The sequence below is a fragment of the Notechis scutatus genome, chromosome 1 (assembly GCF_049901735.1).
Source record: "Notechis scutatus isolate UNSWTSFEM ecotype Mainland chromosome 1, rNotScu1.2, whole genome shotgun sequence".
NCBI lineage: Eukaryota > Metazoa > Chordata > Lepidosauria > Squamata > Elapidae > Notechis > Notechis scutatus.
In genome coordinates this window covers 210,183,699-210,202,286 of record NC_142009.1, presented here as the reverse complement: position 1 = coordinate 210,202,286, position 18,588 = coordinate 210,183,699, and the positions used below count along the sequence as shown (strand labels likewise).

At 37.5% G+C, this 18,588-nt stretch overlaps 1 protein-coding gene across 2 annotated transcripts in view; it reads left to right on the top strand.

Moving 5' to 3' along the window:
* Positions 1-4,515: 4,515 nt before the first annotated feature.
* Positions 4,516-18,588, top strand: part of R3HDM1 (R3H domain containing 1) — a 66,147-nt gene continuing 52,074 nt past the window's right edge. Inside the window, exons 1-4 of one of the 2 annotated variants that reach the window (XM_087950109.1) lie at positions 4,516-4,652; positions 6,395-6,605; positions 17,323-17,364; positions 17,838-17,927. In XM_087950109.1, coding sequence (XP_087806235.1) covers positions 6,435-6,605; positions 17,323-17,364; positions 17,838-17,927 — 303 coding nt within the window. In that variant the 5' untranslated portion in view covers positions 4,516-4,652; positions 6,395-6,434. The remainder of the gene's footprint in view (positions 4,653-6,394; positions 6,606-17,322; positions 17,365-17,837; positions 17,928-18,588) is intronic. The other variant, XM_026665374.2, reaches the window with a different exon arrangement.

The window sequence follows — 18,588 nt, the reverse complement described above, 5'->3', positions numbered from 1 at the left end:
CTTTGCAGTATCCCCATGGTCAGATGATCAAAATTCAGATGCTTGGCAACAGTCTCATATTTATGACGGTTGCAGTGTCCTGGGGTCATCTGATCCGCTTCTGTCCCCTTCTGAGAAGCAAAGTCAATGCGGAAGCCAGATTCATTTCAAAGCCGTGTTACTAACATAACAACTGCAGTGATTCACTTTACAACTGTGGCAATAGAGGTTGTGAATTGGGGCAAAATCCACTTAACAAATGTCTTGTCTAACAACAAATTTGGGGCTTAATTTTCATAATTCGAGGTCTACCTGTAATTTAACAACTGCAGTGTTTTGCTTAACAACTATGGCAAGAAAGGTCATAAAATGGGGCAAATCCACTTAACAAATGTCTTGTTTAGCAGCAGAAATGTGCTCAATTGTGGTAAGTTGAGGAGTACCTCTGCAGACCATTTTGTGAATTGGGATGTCGTCAACCATTTTCTGACAGCATTCATATTAAGGCCTTCAAAATCCAGGTATGTTGCGGTGCCTCAAATGTTGCCTCCCTGATTAGAGTCAAGATATGGACTCCCTCACCAGCTTCCTTGTATCCTTTAGGGAAAAGTAATAATTAGGCATTGAGTAGCAGCCCAAGGCTTCCCGAGACCTTCTGTTCATTATTCTTGAATTTTGAAGCAGTTAAAATGCATATGTATATAATGTCGCTTTGGCCTATTTTTGCTAAAGGAATAGATTTTTTAAAAAGCATATAAACCTATGACTTAAATTGTAAAAGAGGACACAAGGACAGGTGTTTGAATACCGAGTTGACTGCTATATTGAAGATGAGAGTGTTGTCTGCTAAACTATTAAAAAAATGGTCATTATGATTTTCTTAGCCATAATGCTAAAAATTAAGAGGAAATTATGTATTTCTGGAAGTAATTATGTAACAGAAAGCATTTTGCTTTCTGTTATGAAATAGATTAGCGAAGGAATAATCTCTGAAAAATAATATTGCAGAATTCTTTAGCCATTGAAAAATGAATGCTTCTTGTATATTAGAGAGATAACTGAGAAGGGAGAAAAGCAGAAGAGTGTCATCGTTTGTTGTTTCTATTATAAATGTCACAAAATGTTATGCCAACAAAATATTGGCTAAGTTTTTATAGCTTTTCACAGGAACATACCTTCCTTATAAGAGGACATGGACAATAATTCTAATTTTATAGAAATTCAGCTACTTCCTTTTCCTTCATTGTGGATATGTCATTGTTTACAGTACTGTAACATTTTTAAAAATGAAGTTTTGTTCAACTGTATATGGCCAAAGCCTTCCATCTTTCACATTTATTTGAAAATAAATTGCTCTATGTTAAATGGAATGCATTTCATTTTTTGCAATTTTAATTCTGTCTTCGTATACAGTTGTATATAATATAGTAAGAAACCCTAACCTGATAGGAAGAAATCGCAATTGAATAAATATTTTGATGGCTTATGTAATGATTTATAGTTTGGGGGTTTATAATTATTTGAGTTTTTTACTGTTTGAACCTTCTGATTAGCAAGTGTCAACCTGAATGATTTGAGATGTTGAAGAGTTTTACTGCCCTCTGCCGTACAGAACAGTTCTAATCTTTTATTTCTTGTTTGGCAGCTGAAAATGTTTTCCTTTCCTTATATTGAGTATTCTTTACATTGTGCTATATAGCACTGCAACTGAGAAAGCTAGCATGCTATAGACCAAATGGAAGCGGTCCTCTACATGCCATAATATTTTTTATAAAACACAATACGTTTAATTGCTGAGTAAGTTTGAAATCCAAATGTACAAAGAAACTGCAATCCAACTGCCTTGATTTATATATACGACACGCTGCTTTTTTTCTGTGCATGAATGTATTGACAGAAATCTAAACAAACCATGCAGGCAATCTTTGGGTTACGATAGCACTTGGGGTAAGAAACTACACTGAGAAGCAAGCGATCCAGTCATAAAGCATTAAGTCACATGACCCTGATGCTTAGCAACAAGAACTCCCACAGTCCTGTTGCCATTGTTAAGTGAGGACCTCACGCGATCATGACTTCTGACGACCTGCTGGTTTTCCCATTGACTTTGCTTGTGGGAAGTCGGCAACATCAGAAATTGTTATCATTTGACTGTGGCTCATTGTGACATCACAATTGGAAGCCGAGCCCGTGGCTCACAATCCGATGATTGCAGGGATGCTGTTATGTATGGAACTTCAAGGATCCATCCTAAATCGTCGTCCCCTGTCATCCCCCATTTAACTTTGAATAGTTGCTGAATGAATGGGTTGTAACCCAAGGAATGCCTGCAGTGTAAAAATGTAATAGTTATAATATTTTTTTAAAGGAAAAATATGATATGGGCTTGTTATTTGGAACAAAACTACAGACTGATAGCAGAATAAACATCCTAGTTTTAGCCCGTTTAAGCATAGTGTTTGATCCAAATTAGATTAAAGTTCCCCAGCATCAATTCATTTTTAGAAGTAGTCTTCATGATTATCCATGAAATATGATCTAACAGAATCAATTGAATTCCTAACCCAATTCACTTGAATTCTTAGTAAGATAGACAAATCCAGTGGACAGTCCTACTTTGTGATAGTAGAACATAAAACCTTTTTGTGAGAGGTAGTTTGATACAGAAATTATACTCCAGAGATTTCCTATGTTGGGAAAAAAATCAGTTGCCATATATCTATATATGTTTTCTATATATATATTCTATATATGTATATAGATATATATATCTATATACATACACATACACATATATACGTGTTTGTGTGTGTGTGTGGTGTATACATGTGTGTATATGTATGAGAAAGAGAGTATATAAAGTAATCTGATTTGGTAGATTTGAATATAGGAAATTAGCTTTTGGGCAGTTAGAGATCTCATTGTTTTTCTCAAGATAAATGATGGCTTCTGGATTTCAGTTGCATTTACATCAAATTGGGAGAAATCAATCTGATATTTTAAAGGAGAGAAAAAATAAAATTGAACAGTTATGAGACATTAAAGAGTTATTTTCCTCTAGACAAGTTCTTCTATTAATAATTGAGATCCTCATGCTGTCAAGTAGATTCCCCCCACCCTTATTTTTGATATGTTTTTTATTCAGTATGTTTTAAATCTGTTTAAGAATATTCATGGAATCCATAAGCTTAAAACTTACTATCATGTGCATGAAATCAGCAGTCAAGGCGGTTTAAATTAATATACAGGTTTATTGCATGCCTAACTCTCACTGCAAGAATCTGAACTGCTAAAAATCAAAGCAAATTGGCAGTAGAAGAGTCCACGGAATTCAAAGGAGGGATGAACTTAGATCTCTTGTGGGCATGAAGGGACTCCAAACTGATGACACGCTTGACCCCTCCCTCACGCTCATCATCCTGGTCATCTCATACATCTCCTTTAATCAGCAAATTGTATCAGTTACTTGTAATTATTTTATTTTTATTATCTCCTCAGCAGTTGAATTTATCAGACTTTCAGTCATCTGCTTATGCCCAATTAATTATAAAAATTTACCATGCATAGTTGAATTCTTTTCTGTTTCAAGGAATACATACATGTTTTTTCTAACATAGATGGTATATCATGAGATTATTCTCATCTTTCTTCTTAATCCCCACAAAATAAATTAGGTTTTATGATTTCTAATAGGTACAACTGTTTGAAAGGGAAGAGACAGTAAGTGATCTTTTTCATGGATCATAAGAAGAAAATTCCACAGTAGCAGTTTTCTTTTTCTTTTTCTGTTGTGCATCATTTTCCTCTGTATAGTTTTGAAAGTTTAGGATTTTGGCCAATTTCCAGAATGTGGTCTTGAAATGGTTATGGAAGTCTTGTACTATATTTTTCAGGATCGTGATTAAAATTTATATTCAGATTAAATAGAACAGCTCCGTTTGATCCATGCAGGTAGTGATGTAAAATCTCATATTTTGCATTTAGGTTAGAGCTAAACATTTTTTAATGTTGGTTTTTAAAGAAAAGGTCTCAAATCATCTTCAACCCCTGATGTCTTACTAACTCAGCTGACAACTATAAAATGTGTATAGAAAATGTTTTATGAGTTGCCACTTAATATGTGAAAGTGAAGAATGAAGGAAGTAGCATTTGTAAGCCCTTTCTGAAAGCACCTTATTTAAATTGAAACATACAACACATGTCTTTACCTGAGATTCAGAGTCTGAATCTCAACAATAAGAACAATATTTTCAATTAAATTCACTAACTCCTTCCAGCCCAATTTTCTGTAAGTATTACTGATATTTATAATGAATTGCAAGTTATATATTAAAGACTGCTGAAGAAAAGTTGTGAAAATCATACAGTATTAAGTAGAATTTTTCTTTGAATAGGTATGGGAAAAAAAATTAAGTAGAGTTTAAAAAAAAAATTCCCCCCAAAATTTCAGCTGTTCATTTTTTTTAGGTGTCTAAAAGGAATGGTATTGCTGATGCCAAACAGTATAATACAGCCCAGGGGTCTCCAATAGTAATAAGGACATGGGACACCTTTCAGATTCCAGATGGATCATTACAACTGACATCTTGGTTGACGACTGTGAAAAAGATCCTTGGATTATTTTATTTTATTTTCGTGGGGGACCACAATCACAGATCTACAGGATACACCAGGCAAGTAATACCAAGGCTTTAATTGCTTATGTGGCCTTATAGAAGGAGGATGTCTGTTTACAATGCAGATCTGAAACTCTTTTCCAAAAGGTTTCTGTGAACTCATATTTTCTAGTAATTACGTTTAAAACCGCAGCCTGCAGGGCTTAAAAATGTAAATGTGTAACCAACAAATAGTTCAATATTTTAGAAATAAATAATGATTTATCTTTGCAAAATCTGTAGTACCGTTTGTCGAGGTATTACTATAACAGAGATACTACTTGATCCCAAATATTACAACTTGTGCAGGTAGCCACATCCCAACGTTTATAATTTTTACTGTGAGAACAGTGATGATTCCTCTTTGCTTTGAAAGTTGGTACTTTAGACACATTTGTATCTTCACTATTTTCTACTCAAAATTATTTTTTAACAAAAATAATTATCACAGATTTATTTTAATTGGCAACAGCCAGAGATCCATAAATCACACTCTACTTACTTGAATTATTGAGTTAACAACATATGTGTAGGGTTGCTGCATTGGATAGAACCAATAATACTTGGTACGCTCAACTACAAGTATTCCTTCAAATCAGGATTTGGAAAGCTTTTAATTGCCTTCTAACAAGACTTGAATACAAGTAAGTTCTCTACTTATGACCACAATTATGACTGGAATCTCAGTCGTTGAGCAAAGTGGTTGTTAAGTGAGACACCCATGTGACTACTTCGCTTAACAAACACAATCCCGATGTCCTATCCCATCCCAGGAAATCACAGACGCACAGGTAAGTCTTTTATCTTATTTTCAAACAGAACTCTAATAGCAAAAGATTTGAAGGAGTTGAGGAACAAGATGGTGAGGTGAACAGGGAGTTGTTGCCAATGGATTTGGGAAGCATGTTGCTCCCCTTATATAGGATCAGTGTGACCCAAATTTAGTCCTTGGATGGAACTGAGTTATTTCTGGTGAATAGTCTTGCTGAGAGCCTTTGTTCAGGAACAGAGATTCTGTCCTGGTAGGCAGCCCTTTCATTCTCAAAGATCTGCCTAGCAAGTGGGGGCAGAATCACAGCTCCAGGCAGAGCTGAGATGCCCTCCCGGCAAAGAGCTGCCTGCTGGGAGGGAATCTCAGCTCCATGGCAGGCTGCGGTAGATTGTAACCTTCCCTGCTGGCTTCCCTATTGACTTTCTGGGGAAGCAGGCAGAGAAGATGATAAATGGTGATCACATGATCGCAGGGTGCAAAGCAGCTGGTTATAAACATGAACGGGTTGCCAATCACCCCGTGGTGATCATGTGTTTTACAAAGACCGGAAGTGCTTTATGGGCTGTATTCCAAGACCATGATAATTTCAAACAACCAGTTGTAAGTCAAGGAGTTTGAGTAGCATATATGCATATCTGAAGAAATACTGTCCTTCCACATGCAGATATATAAGTCTGGACATAATTCTCTGTTTTCATTTACATAATGTATAGTTGGTATTTAAAGAAATGATACTTCCTAAGTCTAATTCAAAACGTCAATTTGAAATGTCAGTTAAGTGTAATATTGCCTACGTTTGAATGTTACTTTTGATTTTTGCAAATATTTTTTTGCTCGTGACTGTTAATAAAATGAACAATTCTGAGTTCATAGCTAAATCTTTTTAAACAGCTTTTTGAAACTGATCTGTTCATGTATTATTGAAATGGGTTAATGCAGATACTAATGATGGTACCCCCTATTCTTCCTTTTCCTTCTCTTTTCCCAGGCTCCATATTTCCTTTAGATTTTTAAAATAACCCTTTCTAATGAGGATGACTGATATGATTAGAGTAAAGGAGGAAGGTGATACAATGAAATGTTCAGAAGCCGAAATAAAAGACAGTACTGCAGTGGAACACTTCGTAAGATCAGAAAGTCAAGAGCAAATTCAAGCAGAAAAAGTTGAAAAATGTACCGATAATAAAAATGATGTACAGGTAAGAGAAATGTCTCCCATCTGTTTGTTTGTTTTTTCATCCTGGTGTGGTGTATATTGAATGGAAGGAAGGAAAACAGTGTAGGCCACTGTGAACAAAAAGCAGGATAAAAATCTTTACAAATAAATAACATAGAAGAAAATACGGTGTCTCTTAATTATGCTTGAGTCAGTTTTATGGTGTTCTTAAAATGCATGAACTGTGATTCCCTTTTGTTGGCACCTTTGCTTTAATTTATCCTTTTCTTATTATTGTGCTTTTTAATTTTTTTAAGTAGGTCTGAAAATATGGGTGTACATTTTTCGGAAGGGAAAGATGGGCCTGTTGATAGCAATATATATTTTGTATTGGTGAGTCATCATATTAGTATACTATTAGAGGTCCAAAATATGTGGAATTGATAAGCGTTCACTTCAAATATGAAATACATGTTTTTTAAAACTAAAAACCAGGTTCGTTAATTTCAGTTGAATTTAAGTTTTGTACTTCAGAGTTGCTATTCCTAACCAAAGCAATTTAATTTAATTGGTTTCAGCATTTCTTCAAAAGAATATTGAGTGAATAATCCAAAGAGAATTGTTCCTAAAACCCTGAATGGCTAATTGTGATTGCTTTGATTGTTTCCCTTTTTACTTTCTGCTTTTCTGTATAACAGTCTTTTATTCTGCAGCTTTGTCTTGTTTGCGTAGACAAACATCTATTTTTTTCCTTAACCTCCTTAAAGTTTTCTGGAATTCTGCATTGGTTTTAGAAAAAATATTGGAGTTTGTGGTAGACCATGTAGAAGGTAAGGTTGATGAGGAGCACCTCCTGTGGTTTCTGATCTTTTCCATACTCCTGTGCAATTAAGAAGAGTCTTCACCTTCTTTCCAAACAGTCCTGTGTAAACAAAATTTTTTTTGGTAAATACTACACTCCCCTCTTTTTTTAAAGAGCTGTCATTGCTAAAATGTCTAAGCAGCAACAACTAAGTATTCTGGAATCCACGCTGCCAACATTTTTATCAACACTTTCCTTTTTTCTCCCCACTTCTTCCTCCCAATATATTGGTAGTGATGCAAGGGTCTATGAATGAGTATTTTTTTTCTTTTATTTAATTCCTGAAGAGCCTTTTGTTACATGCCATTTCAGTAAGCATAATATTTATCTTTGGAAAATGACTTTTTATTTTACAATGAAGAATTGCCACCTGCCTTTCTCTAAATTCTGATTCTCAGAATGCAATAGCAAATCTCAAATTCTGCAGTTCTATTGCTCGATAGCAGTTAAACTACAAACTAATCTGTTTATTTAAAAAAATCACTTTCCAGTCATGATAATGAGTTAGAAATACAAGAAGCAGAGCAAATTGCTTATTTTCGAAAGCATAGTATTCAGGTAGATAGATATGGAGCGAGGCAAAATACAGATAGTCCTTGGGTTATGACGACTCATTGAACAACCATTCAAAGTGAGAAAGGTGCTGAATAAGGCAGATTTACAAATGGACCTGCGGTCACACAATCGCAATTTGAACAACAGGCTTCCAGTTAAAGTAGTTACGGTTTCCTGCTATTACATGATCACCGTTTGCGACCTCTCCCGCCAGCTAACCCACAAGCAAAGTCAGTGGAGAAGCTGGCAGGAGGTCACAAATTGCTCTGGTAAGTTGCTCTCATTCCCAGTGCTTTTTCCCCCAAGGAACAACAGGACAAGTGCAGCTCCAGGTGGGCATCTGCTCACATTGGCTTGCAACACCCGCCCACACTCATGCTACAACATACCCCCCCTCCCATATACCTGCATTCATGCCACAGCACCCACCCGCTTTATAGACTGCATTGGTTAGTAGTGGAAATTCTTGCCCCAATTACCACTGATACGCAAAGATACCTGCTAAGACCTAGTCCCCATTTTGTTCAATCGGGCTTTATCTTAGGTAGATATATATAGCATTGTTGTCTGTGTCCCTATAAATTGTTCACAGAAATATTTAAAAATGTGTCTTTGCAAATAGATCTTAGTTACAAGTGCTATGTGTAATTTATGCAGTAAAAATATAATATTACAAAATATTCGCTAGGTCACTATTCTTTGTCTAAATGTTTGGACAATGTTAATTGTAGTCAAAGAAAGTTTTTCAAAGTACAATATTACCTTGTGTTGGGGTCAGTGATGGGATTCAATTTTTTTTACTACCGGTTCTGTGGGCGTGGCTTGGTGGGCATGACAGGGGGAAGATACTGTAAAATCTCCAGTCAGAGGTGGTACTTGCCGGTTCTCCAAACTACTCAAAATTTCCGCTACCGGTTCTCCAGAACTGGTCAGAACCTGCTGAATACCACATCTGGTTGGAGTCCAGGTGTTTGGCTATATTGGACTACTGATCTTAGGGATTATCCATAACACACTGTCAATCTTCCTTGATAATAACTGTGGTGCAAACCAAGACTCATTTTATCTGGTATAGCAGGAATCTCCAGCCCTCAGGCTGCAGCCCACTACTAGACCATGGCCTACACCAGGGCATACGAGCAGCGAGCCAGAGCACACGTGCACATGCAGCTGAAGTCAAACAAGCGGCGGACATGCATGTGCACAGCTTGACTCGCACAAGCAGTGGGCTGATGTGCATGCACACCTAACCTTACAGTCAAGCTATGTGTGCATGTGCATGCACACCAGTCTGCCACTCATGCAAGTCGAGCTGCGCATGTGCACTGACCCATTGCTTTGCACGACCTGGTTCCCCACTTGCCCCCACAGCTGGGTCGCCAAGCCACAAAGGTTGGGACCACTGTGGTATAATCTTGTTTTTGATTTATTACTGAGTTTAAAATTGCTTCTAATATTTCTTTAGTGCAGCTATATTCAAATTTTGTCCCATTCTCTTCCTATAAAATTTAATAAAAGTTCAAAGCTTCTCCTTCAGAGGCTTTGATTATCTCTGCAGCTCAGCATGAAAACAAAATAGAGGTGTTTGGTCACCAAGGCAACTTCATTTTTGATGCCTTCATCTATCAATAGTCCATAATATCTTTCATAAATCAATTCAGCTGTTTCTGTATTTTCCAGAAGTTAAATTTGTTGGCTTAAACTGTTTTACTGGTGCTTTAGATTCACATTGGTACATAATCAGATCATTTTAAAAAAAAGTTTCTTATTATGCGTGCCATGCCTGAGATAGTTATTAAAAAGAAAATCCCATCTAAAGCTGTGAGATGACTTCTGAATAAATAGAATTATGCTGAATTTCTATTTGACAGTAGACACACAAGAAAATAGTAAGAATGTACACCTGATATCTTTTTATTTAATGATATAAAGTCAAAATTGGAAGTCTTCTTTGTTCACTGTTGATATGTTTCTTTAGAAATTACATTTGAATTCTGCATTATTTCATGATTTTTGATTGTGTGTGTGTGTGTGTGTGTGTGTGTGTGTGTTAAGTTTTCACGGGTATTTATATGTGTGGTATTCAGCTTTCTTCAGGTATTTTCCCACGTCATTATAGTTGTGCTTTTAAAGTTGTAGCAACGTTTCGGCAGAATCTCACCTGCCATCATCATTTGTTCGGGTATTTTCCCACGTCATTACAGTTGTCATCAATTCTGCTGAAACGTTGCTACAACTTTAAAAGCACAACTATAATGACGTGGGAAAATACCCGAACAAAGCTGAATACCATACATACATACATACATACATACATACATATACATATACATATACATATACATACATATGCATACATATACATACATACATACATACATACATACATACATTGCTCAAAAAAATAAAGGGAACACAAAAATAAGGCATCCTAGATCTGAATGAATGAAATATTCTTATTAAATACTTTGTTCATTACATAGTTGAATGTGCTGACAACAAACTCACACAAAAATTATCAATGGAAATCAAATTTAGCAACCCATGGAGGTCTGGATTTGGAGTTACACTCAAAATTAAAGTGGAACAAAACACCATAGGCTGATCCAACTTTGATATAATGTCCTTAAAACAAGTCAAAATGAGGCTTAGTAGTGTGTGTGGCCTCCACGTGCCTGTATGACCTCCCTACAATGCCTGGGCATGCTCCTGATGAGGTGGCAGATGGTCTCCTGAGGGATCTCCTCCCACACCTGGACTAAAGCGTCCCCCAACTCCTGGACAGTCTGTGGTGCAACGTGGCGTTGGTGGATGGAGCGAGACATGATGTCCCAGATGTGCTCAATTGGATTCAGGTCTGGGGAACGGGCGGGCCAGTCCATAGCATCAATGCCTTCGTCTTGCAGGAACTGCTGACACACTCCAGCCACATGAGGTCTAGCATTGTCGTGCATTAGGAGGAACCCAGGGCCAACCGTACCACCATATGGTCTCACAAGGGGTCTGAGAATCTCATCTCGGTACCTAATGGCAGTCAGGCTACCTCTGGCGAGCACATGGAGGGTTGTGTGGCCCCCTAAAGAAATGCCACCCTACACCATTACTGACCCACTGCCAAACCGGTCATGCTGGAGGATGTTGCAGGCAGCAGAACGTTCTCCACGGCCTCTCCAGACCCTGCCACGTCTGTCACATGTGCTCAGTGTGAACCTGATTTCATCTGTGAAGAGCACAGGGTGCCAGTGGCGAATTTGCCAATCTTGGTGTTCTCTGGCAAATGCCAAACGTCCTGAACGGTGTTGGGCTGTAAGCACAACCTCCACCTGTGGATGTCAGGCCCTCATACCACCCTCATGGAGTCTGTTTCTGACCATTTGAGCATCCACATGCACATTTGTGGCCCGCTGGAGGTCATTTTGCAAGGCTCTGGCAGGGCTCTTCCTATCCCTCCTTGCACAAAAACAGAGGTAGCGGTCCTGATGCTGGGTTGTTGCCCTCCTACGGCCTCTTCCGCATCTTCTGATGTACTGACCTGTCTCCTGGTAGCGCCTCCATGCTCTGGACACTACGCTGACAGACACAGCAAACCTTGCCACAGCTCGCATTGATGTGCCAGCTTGGATGAGCTGCACTACCTGAGCCACTTGTGTGGGTTGTAGACTCCGTCTCATGCTACCACTAGAGCGAAAGCACCGCCAGCATTCAAAAGTGACCAAACCATCAGCCAGAAAGCATAGGAACTGAGAAGTGGTCTGTGGTCACCACCTGCAGAACCACTCCTTTATTGAGGATGTCTTGCTAACTGCCTACGCTTTCCACCTGTTGTCTATTCCATTTGCACAACAGCATGTGAAATTTATTGTCAATCAGTGTTGCTACCTAAGTGGACAGTTTGATTTCACAGAAGTGTGTTTGACTTGGAGTTACGTTGTGTTGTTTAAGTGTTCCCTTGATTTTTTTGAGCAGTGTGTGTGTGTGTGTGTGTGTGTGTGTGTGTGTGTGTTTTCTTAAGTTTTCGCGGGTACTTACATACAGAAGCCTGATGATGGCAGATGAGATTCTGCTGAAACGTTGCTACAACTTTAAAAGCACCACTACTATGACGTGGGAAAATACCCGAACAAAGCTGAAGGCTATATACACACACACACACACACACACACACACACACACACACACACACATATACATACATATACATATAATGACATGGAAAAATACCCAAACAAAGCTGAATACCATACATGTAAGTACCTGCGAAAACTTAAGAAAACACACACACACACACACACATATATATATATATACACAGAGAGAGAGAGAGAGAGAGAGAGAGAGAATAACAGAAGTTACCTATATTGTACTATATAACTTGACATATAAGACAGTTGAATATAGATTAATTATTTATGAATCCTAAATGTTCAGAGAAGACTACCTATATTTGAGAAGCTTCAGTGTTGGAATTAGGAAGGCTTTGTGGCACTGTGGAACATCTGTTACCAATAAATACCATTAAGGTATAAATTTGCCTTGTAATGATTATGTTGAAACCACTGCCATAAAGAAATACATATGCCTTGCCCGGGGTATTACTAATGTGAAAAGTGGGAGGTTAGGAAGCCCATGTTCAAGACCTGAGTGCTGCTATGGGACAGGGTTAAGCTCCCATCCTTCACTCCAGCTCCTGCTGGGGACATGAAAGGAGCCCTAGAACTGGGTGTCTCCTGAGCAACAGTGATGTCACCAGCTAATCCTTTCAACCCGAAAGTACCTCAGTGCCTCTGACATGTGCGCAAGCAAGCAATGTGAAAAGTGGTTATCTTATTTGGTCCTTTCACCTCTATTACTGTGGCACTTGGATATTTATTTTGCCCGATCCTATTTTTAACTAATGTGACAATAGAGCATTCTTGTTAGGGAAAACTGTACTTCAGAGGTAACTTTCACTGGAGATGAAGTGCTATGAGAGAAGCAATTGTTTTTGCTTTTCAGTTTTCTCTTGATAGAAAATTCTCTATTCGATAGGCGAAATTATTTGCAAAGTGAAAAACTTAATTCCTCCTTCAAAAGGCTATCTGTTCCTTATATAAACTATACAGTTACTGTAACGTGTTCCCTTTGTTAGTTGCTTTGGGCATAGAGGCAGGTACATTATATGTAGGATATAGGAACAGAGTTATTTTTCTCCTTAATGATGTCAACACTGAATGTTTTTTAACATAACTATAGGCACAAGGGACCACTTAAGTTTGTGTAACTGATGGACGCTGCAGCGTCAAGCAAGATGCATTTTCATTGATTCCATTTGTTTTTTGATAGTAGTTATTGCTTTGAGCCATTATCTTTGGAGTTGCATTATTTGCTGTCTCGGTGAGTAAAAACTGTCTTTTCCCCAGGAAACAAGTACATAGAGTAAAAGCAAGATTTAGGGTTGATTTTGAAACCTTGATCCCGATTCTTGCAGTAATTGTGAGCTAGATATGCAGTGTTGTGTTCAAATGATTGACTATATCATTCTGGTGAGGCCAACCCTATGACTTAATGGCTACTTCGATGGTGTTTTGATGAGCTCCATTCCTGGTGAGGACTTCTGAAATCCAGATGGACACTTCGGAGAACTCTGGGCACTGAAATCTGCCCTATCTGAAAACAGCTAAAATGGAAAAACACTGCCTTATAAAAACAAGGGTGAAACCTGAAATTGGCTTTTGTCTTAGTAAGAAGCTGTGGGATTAGTTCTAGAAATTAGTCTAACTTTGCTTTCATTCAAAAAAATAATAAATTATAAATAACCCTAAAAGTCTACTGAACTCATAACACTGTCTGCCACTTCTGGGCACAGAAATTCTTTCTAAATGTGCTAATGAAGTTTTTTTTTTTTTTAATTTCTAATCCTTATCAATGATGTCTAGTGTTGCAGCAGAATTTTTCTTTTTGTATCCAGGTTGATGTTTTTGTGTAATATCGATGCCTGCATGAATTCCTGAAGGGAGTTTAGTTCCCTGAGCTAATGAATCTTTCTCTCTTTTTTTAGAATTTACTAGTTGATACTGATGCTTTTACATGAGGTTTTTTTTTAAACTCGCATTGATTTGGAGGTAGCATTGTATTTGTCTTCTGCAGTCCCTCTCTAAAGCGAAGGATATCAAATAACCACTTTTGTATTTTCAGCTTTTTATCTAATATCTAATTGATATGATCTACCCCAGGGAGTAAATGACTTTTTGTAGTCTCTCCAGGCTAATGACTTCCCTTTGCTTGTTTGAATGCTCAAAAAAGTATTGAAAATGGAACCAGTACTATAAGACTGCTAAATTCATCTGCTTGTAATGGGACAGATTCAGTCAATAGGAACATGACCATTGTTGCAGATCACGGGCCTGATTTATACATTCAACTTAAACCACACCATGGCTATAATTTAAAATAGTTGTTTGTAAACTATGTTTATGTTCTGTAAATTGTGGGGACCCAGGGACTTGTGGTTTATTAAATAAGCCTCATTTTAAAAAACAAATATTAGGGAAAGCTGCCCATCAAAGCAATTGTGGAACATGGAGACCAGGCTAGGAAACCAGATTGCTGATGTGCACAATATGGGTAGTGCAGTCTGAATTCAATCATTCACCTTTTCCTGCCTAGAGAGAGATTGAGGCTTTTGTTTGCTCCAGTAACCATAGATCAAGAACATATTTGGTTTGATTTCCAGTAATAATTTTCATATCTTCTGTAAAAAAACTTAGATTTGTTTTCAACTAAATTTTTGGCATAGGTGTTTTATATCATAAGCATACCAAAAAGCTTCTGTTTTCAGGCTGAGCCTGCTAATGATGCATCAGAGCAAATCAACTATTAAAAGTGTGAGAAATAGAGATCTGGTTGCCTTTTGTTTTCTTCTATAATTGCGAGAGATAAGCATGAGAAAATTTAAAAGGGAGAAAGGGTGTAAAATCAGAAGAAAGATCATTGTGAGAAATGTCACTATTTTGTAACTTATCCTTTTACTTGCCCTATGGCAAAAAGCAAAAATTTATTTATTATTTACAAGTAAAACAGTGACTGACAGGCTTAAGCTACAGCACAGTACAGGTAGTCCTTGACTTACAACTGACTCACATTTTTGACAGTTGCAGTATCCCGGGTTCATGTAATTCCCCTTTCGTGAACTTTTGACAAACCAAGTCAATGGGGGAGCCAGATTCACTTAACAACCGGGTTACTAATTTAAGAACTATAGTGATTTGTTAACAAACGTGATGAGAAAAAAGTCATAAAATGGGGCAAAACTCACTGAACAAATTTCTCACGTAGCAACATAAATTTTGGGCTCAATTGGAGTTGTAAGTTGAGGACTACCTGTAGTACAAAGAAATTCTCCAGGTATGAGTCTGGTTATGGTGAAGGAATATTTAGAACTCTGTTGAGGCCCTTGTATGCTGTCAGTTTGAGGGCGCCTGAATAAAAAAGGTTGTTCCTGCAGTTGTGTCGCTCAACATTGCTCTCCCTTCCATTGTGCTCTCCCTCCTTGTTCCCTAGGTCATTACCAACTGCCCTCCTCAGGCCTATTGTCGCTGTCTCGAGCAACTGCCTGCTTGCTTGTTTCGATAGCTGGTATGATTGGATTAAAAGAGGCTTCCTGCTACTTCTACTTCCTTAGTTTTTTGGAGAACAGGTCCATCTGAAATGAGAGGAAGAGAAGTATGGTAGAGCAACTACAAGCCATGCATCTTTTTTCAGTTCAATTTTTAAAACAGAATAAAATTTAATTATTAGAGACAGAGCCTGTGGGAGATGCCAAGAAGCATATCCAGTATTTATGGGCATTTGTTGCTGACTCCAGAACCATCAGTGTTCATCCTGTATAATGCAGATATGAATGATGTGCCACAATATAAGCATAGTCCACCCAAGTATAAAGCTGTTCTTTTTATCTAGCATAAGAATCACAAACAATTTCTTTTTGGTTTTAATTATTCTAATGTGTTGAGATATCCTTGATCGCATTATTTGCACGTTTGTGTGTGTGTGTGTGAGAGAGAGAGGGAGGTTTTTTAAAAAAGCTATAACCATGCATGTTATGCTTAGATAAGCATTTGGTATTTTTTTCCTTTTTATTGTATACTGCAAAATTGCATGCCCACTCAGGAAAAATGTTCTGTACTTCTTAGTTCTTCTTTCAGTGATCTTTTTGTGAACTAAAATAGAGGTTAATACCCAGGATTTACTCAGCAAGCCTGCTGGCTACTTGGAGTTTTGGCTAGCATTTCTTGTTAACGAGCCTGCTTTAGTATTATCATTAGTTCTTATGTGCCAGCAGATCGATAAGTGTGGAAGGAGAATTAACAGATATTTATAGATTATCCATCACAATACATAGATGGAGAAACTCATGCCTAATTTTTGTACTGTGGAAATGTGGCTGAAGCAATTTCTCATTCTGAATCGAACACTTTCTTGAATAAATGTATGGGTTTCCACATTTTTATTAAGCATCTGCTAGGAACAGTTCTATTTCACACTGTTTGTTGAATTCAAGAGCGTATATATGAAGCTTCCATATGATTTTCCTTGCAAGCACTCTTAAGTAAGAAGGGGAGCAATTATAAAGTGCTTACAAATATTATAGTCAGTGATTCAGTCTCTCCCCTTAGGAGCAGGAAAAAGATATAATTGAATGGAGGGCAGGGATTTATGGTTCACAAAAACGGTAGTTTTGACATGACACTTCAGGACATTTTTCACATTGGGGTAGAACAGGTCTAAATCTCTAATTGTACCTTAATTGTACGGTTAATTTAACCTATCCAAAGATGGATTAGTTCAACATCTGTAAGCATAACAATGCTCCCTAAAGATGGAGGTATCATTGAATAACAGCTCAGTAGCAGCCTTGTCATTTAGAAACTGCACATTACCTGTGGTGGCTGATACAGATGAGCAAATGTTTTAAAATTTCAATTTCAGATTATTTTATCAGCCTCCTTACCTGTCAAAACTGAATAGGTAAGGAAGCAGAACCTTTTCTCTGTGTCTGGAGCATGGTCCGTCTCACAAACCATGACAGTTTCTGAGGTCTGCTAAATTTTTCAGTGTCCAGGCAAAACTCTTGCCAAGGATTTGGCAACGTCTCACACACACACACACACACACACACACACACTGCACGTCCAATCCCAGTAGTAAGGTCTTGGATGTTCTTGCATTTCCTTGTGGGATGGATTATCCTGTAACTAACAGTCACCATGAAATTGCTTTCGTTCTACTGTGCACGCCAAAATGCCTTACACCGCCAGTACCTGACGTTTAATGCAAATTCTCTTCTGTTGTGCTCACCATTCAGCGGCCAGTGCAATCTTTTGGACAGACAGGAAAAAGGTCAAAGGTACAGTAGACATGTGTGCTGTGCTGGCATGGGTAGTCTTCATGCTTGATGGAAGCCTGGCTGTTTATTGAAAATCAGTTTTGTTCTTTCTTTTGTTGGCAACCAAAGTGTATTTTTCTGTTTTTTGGATTTATGATTTGCCTAACTGTTTGCTTTTGCTTGGCCTTTATATTTTTGATGGCTTGATGTTGCTAGACAGCAAAAATAGTGCTGCTTTTTGCTTCAACCTCTTTTTTTAAAAAAAATTAACTGTAGTTTGCTGGTATTGTGATGACTTCAAAGCTTAAATGGGCATCAGAGTTTTATTTTTATTTTTTTGCTTTTTGGGGGAGTGTTTTAGCCCCCAGTAAATCGCTGTGTGTTGAAAGTCATTGACATCCTTAAGTAAGCAGTTTTATTTTGTAGCTGACCATAAGATAAGTAAAGAAAGAAATTGTGAACTGTAGTTTTTAATTATAAATACTTTTCTTTAGTCAAGTACAAAATTAAAGCTAGTTCGGAGCCTGGCTGTGTGTGAAGAATCTCCTCCACCTCCCACAGCTGAAATTTCGCAGGACATCCAGGTAAAAATAAAATAGTTCTGAGATCTCTTATTTTCATTGTTGTTCTGTAAAAATGCTTGGGAATGATTTGAAACATGGGGGTGGGGAATGCAAGATGTATTACTTGGAACATGCTAGTAAATCTGTACGAGTGTCAACAAACTGATGATTGAACTTTAAATATTTGACTTAACAATTGTTAAAATATTTAGCTGATCTGCATTCATGTGCTCTCCTAAGATAATGAAAAAAAAAAAGTCTTCTCATTTGGCTTCCTGATTGTCTTTTACATTCAGTTGTGTGGTTTAAAAGATGATATACTTTGGAATATTTATATCTGGGATTGGTATCAAAATGCAGCACTACAGCTTTAAAAAACAAACAAACAATTGCATTATACAGTCCAGTCCAGCAGCTTTAGAATTGAAGCAATGGTATCACTCAGATTGAATTTCACTTACGTTGTAGTGGGACTTCCCTTGGCACTAGTATCATTTATAGTCCAGCTTTTATATATATACATCATGCTAAGTTTTCTTTAGTTTTCATTTACTATGCTCTATGGACAAGGCATTGTGATTTTTAAATCATGATCTATGGCAGGGGTTCCTAGTCTTGCTGGCTGGATTATTCTGGTAGTTGAAGTCCATACATCTTAAAGTTGCCAACGAAACTTTAACTT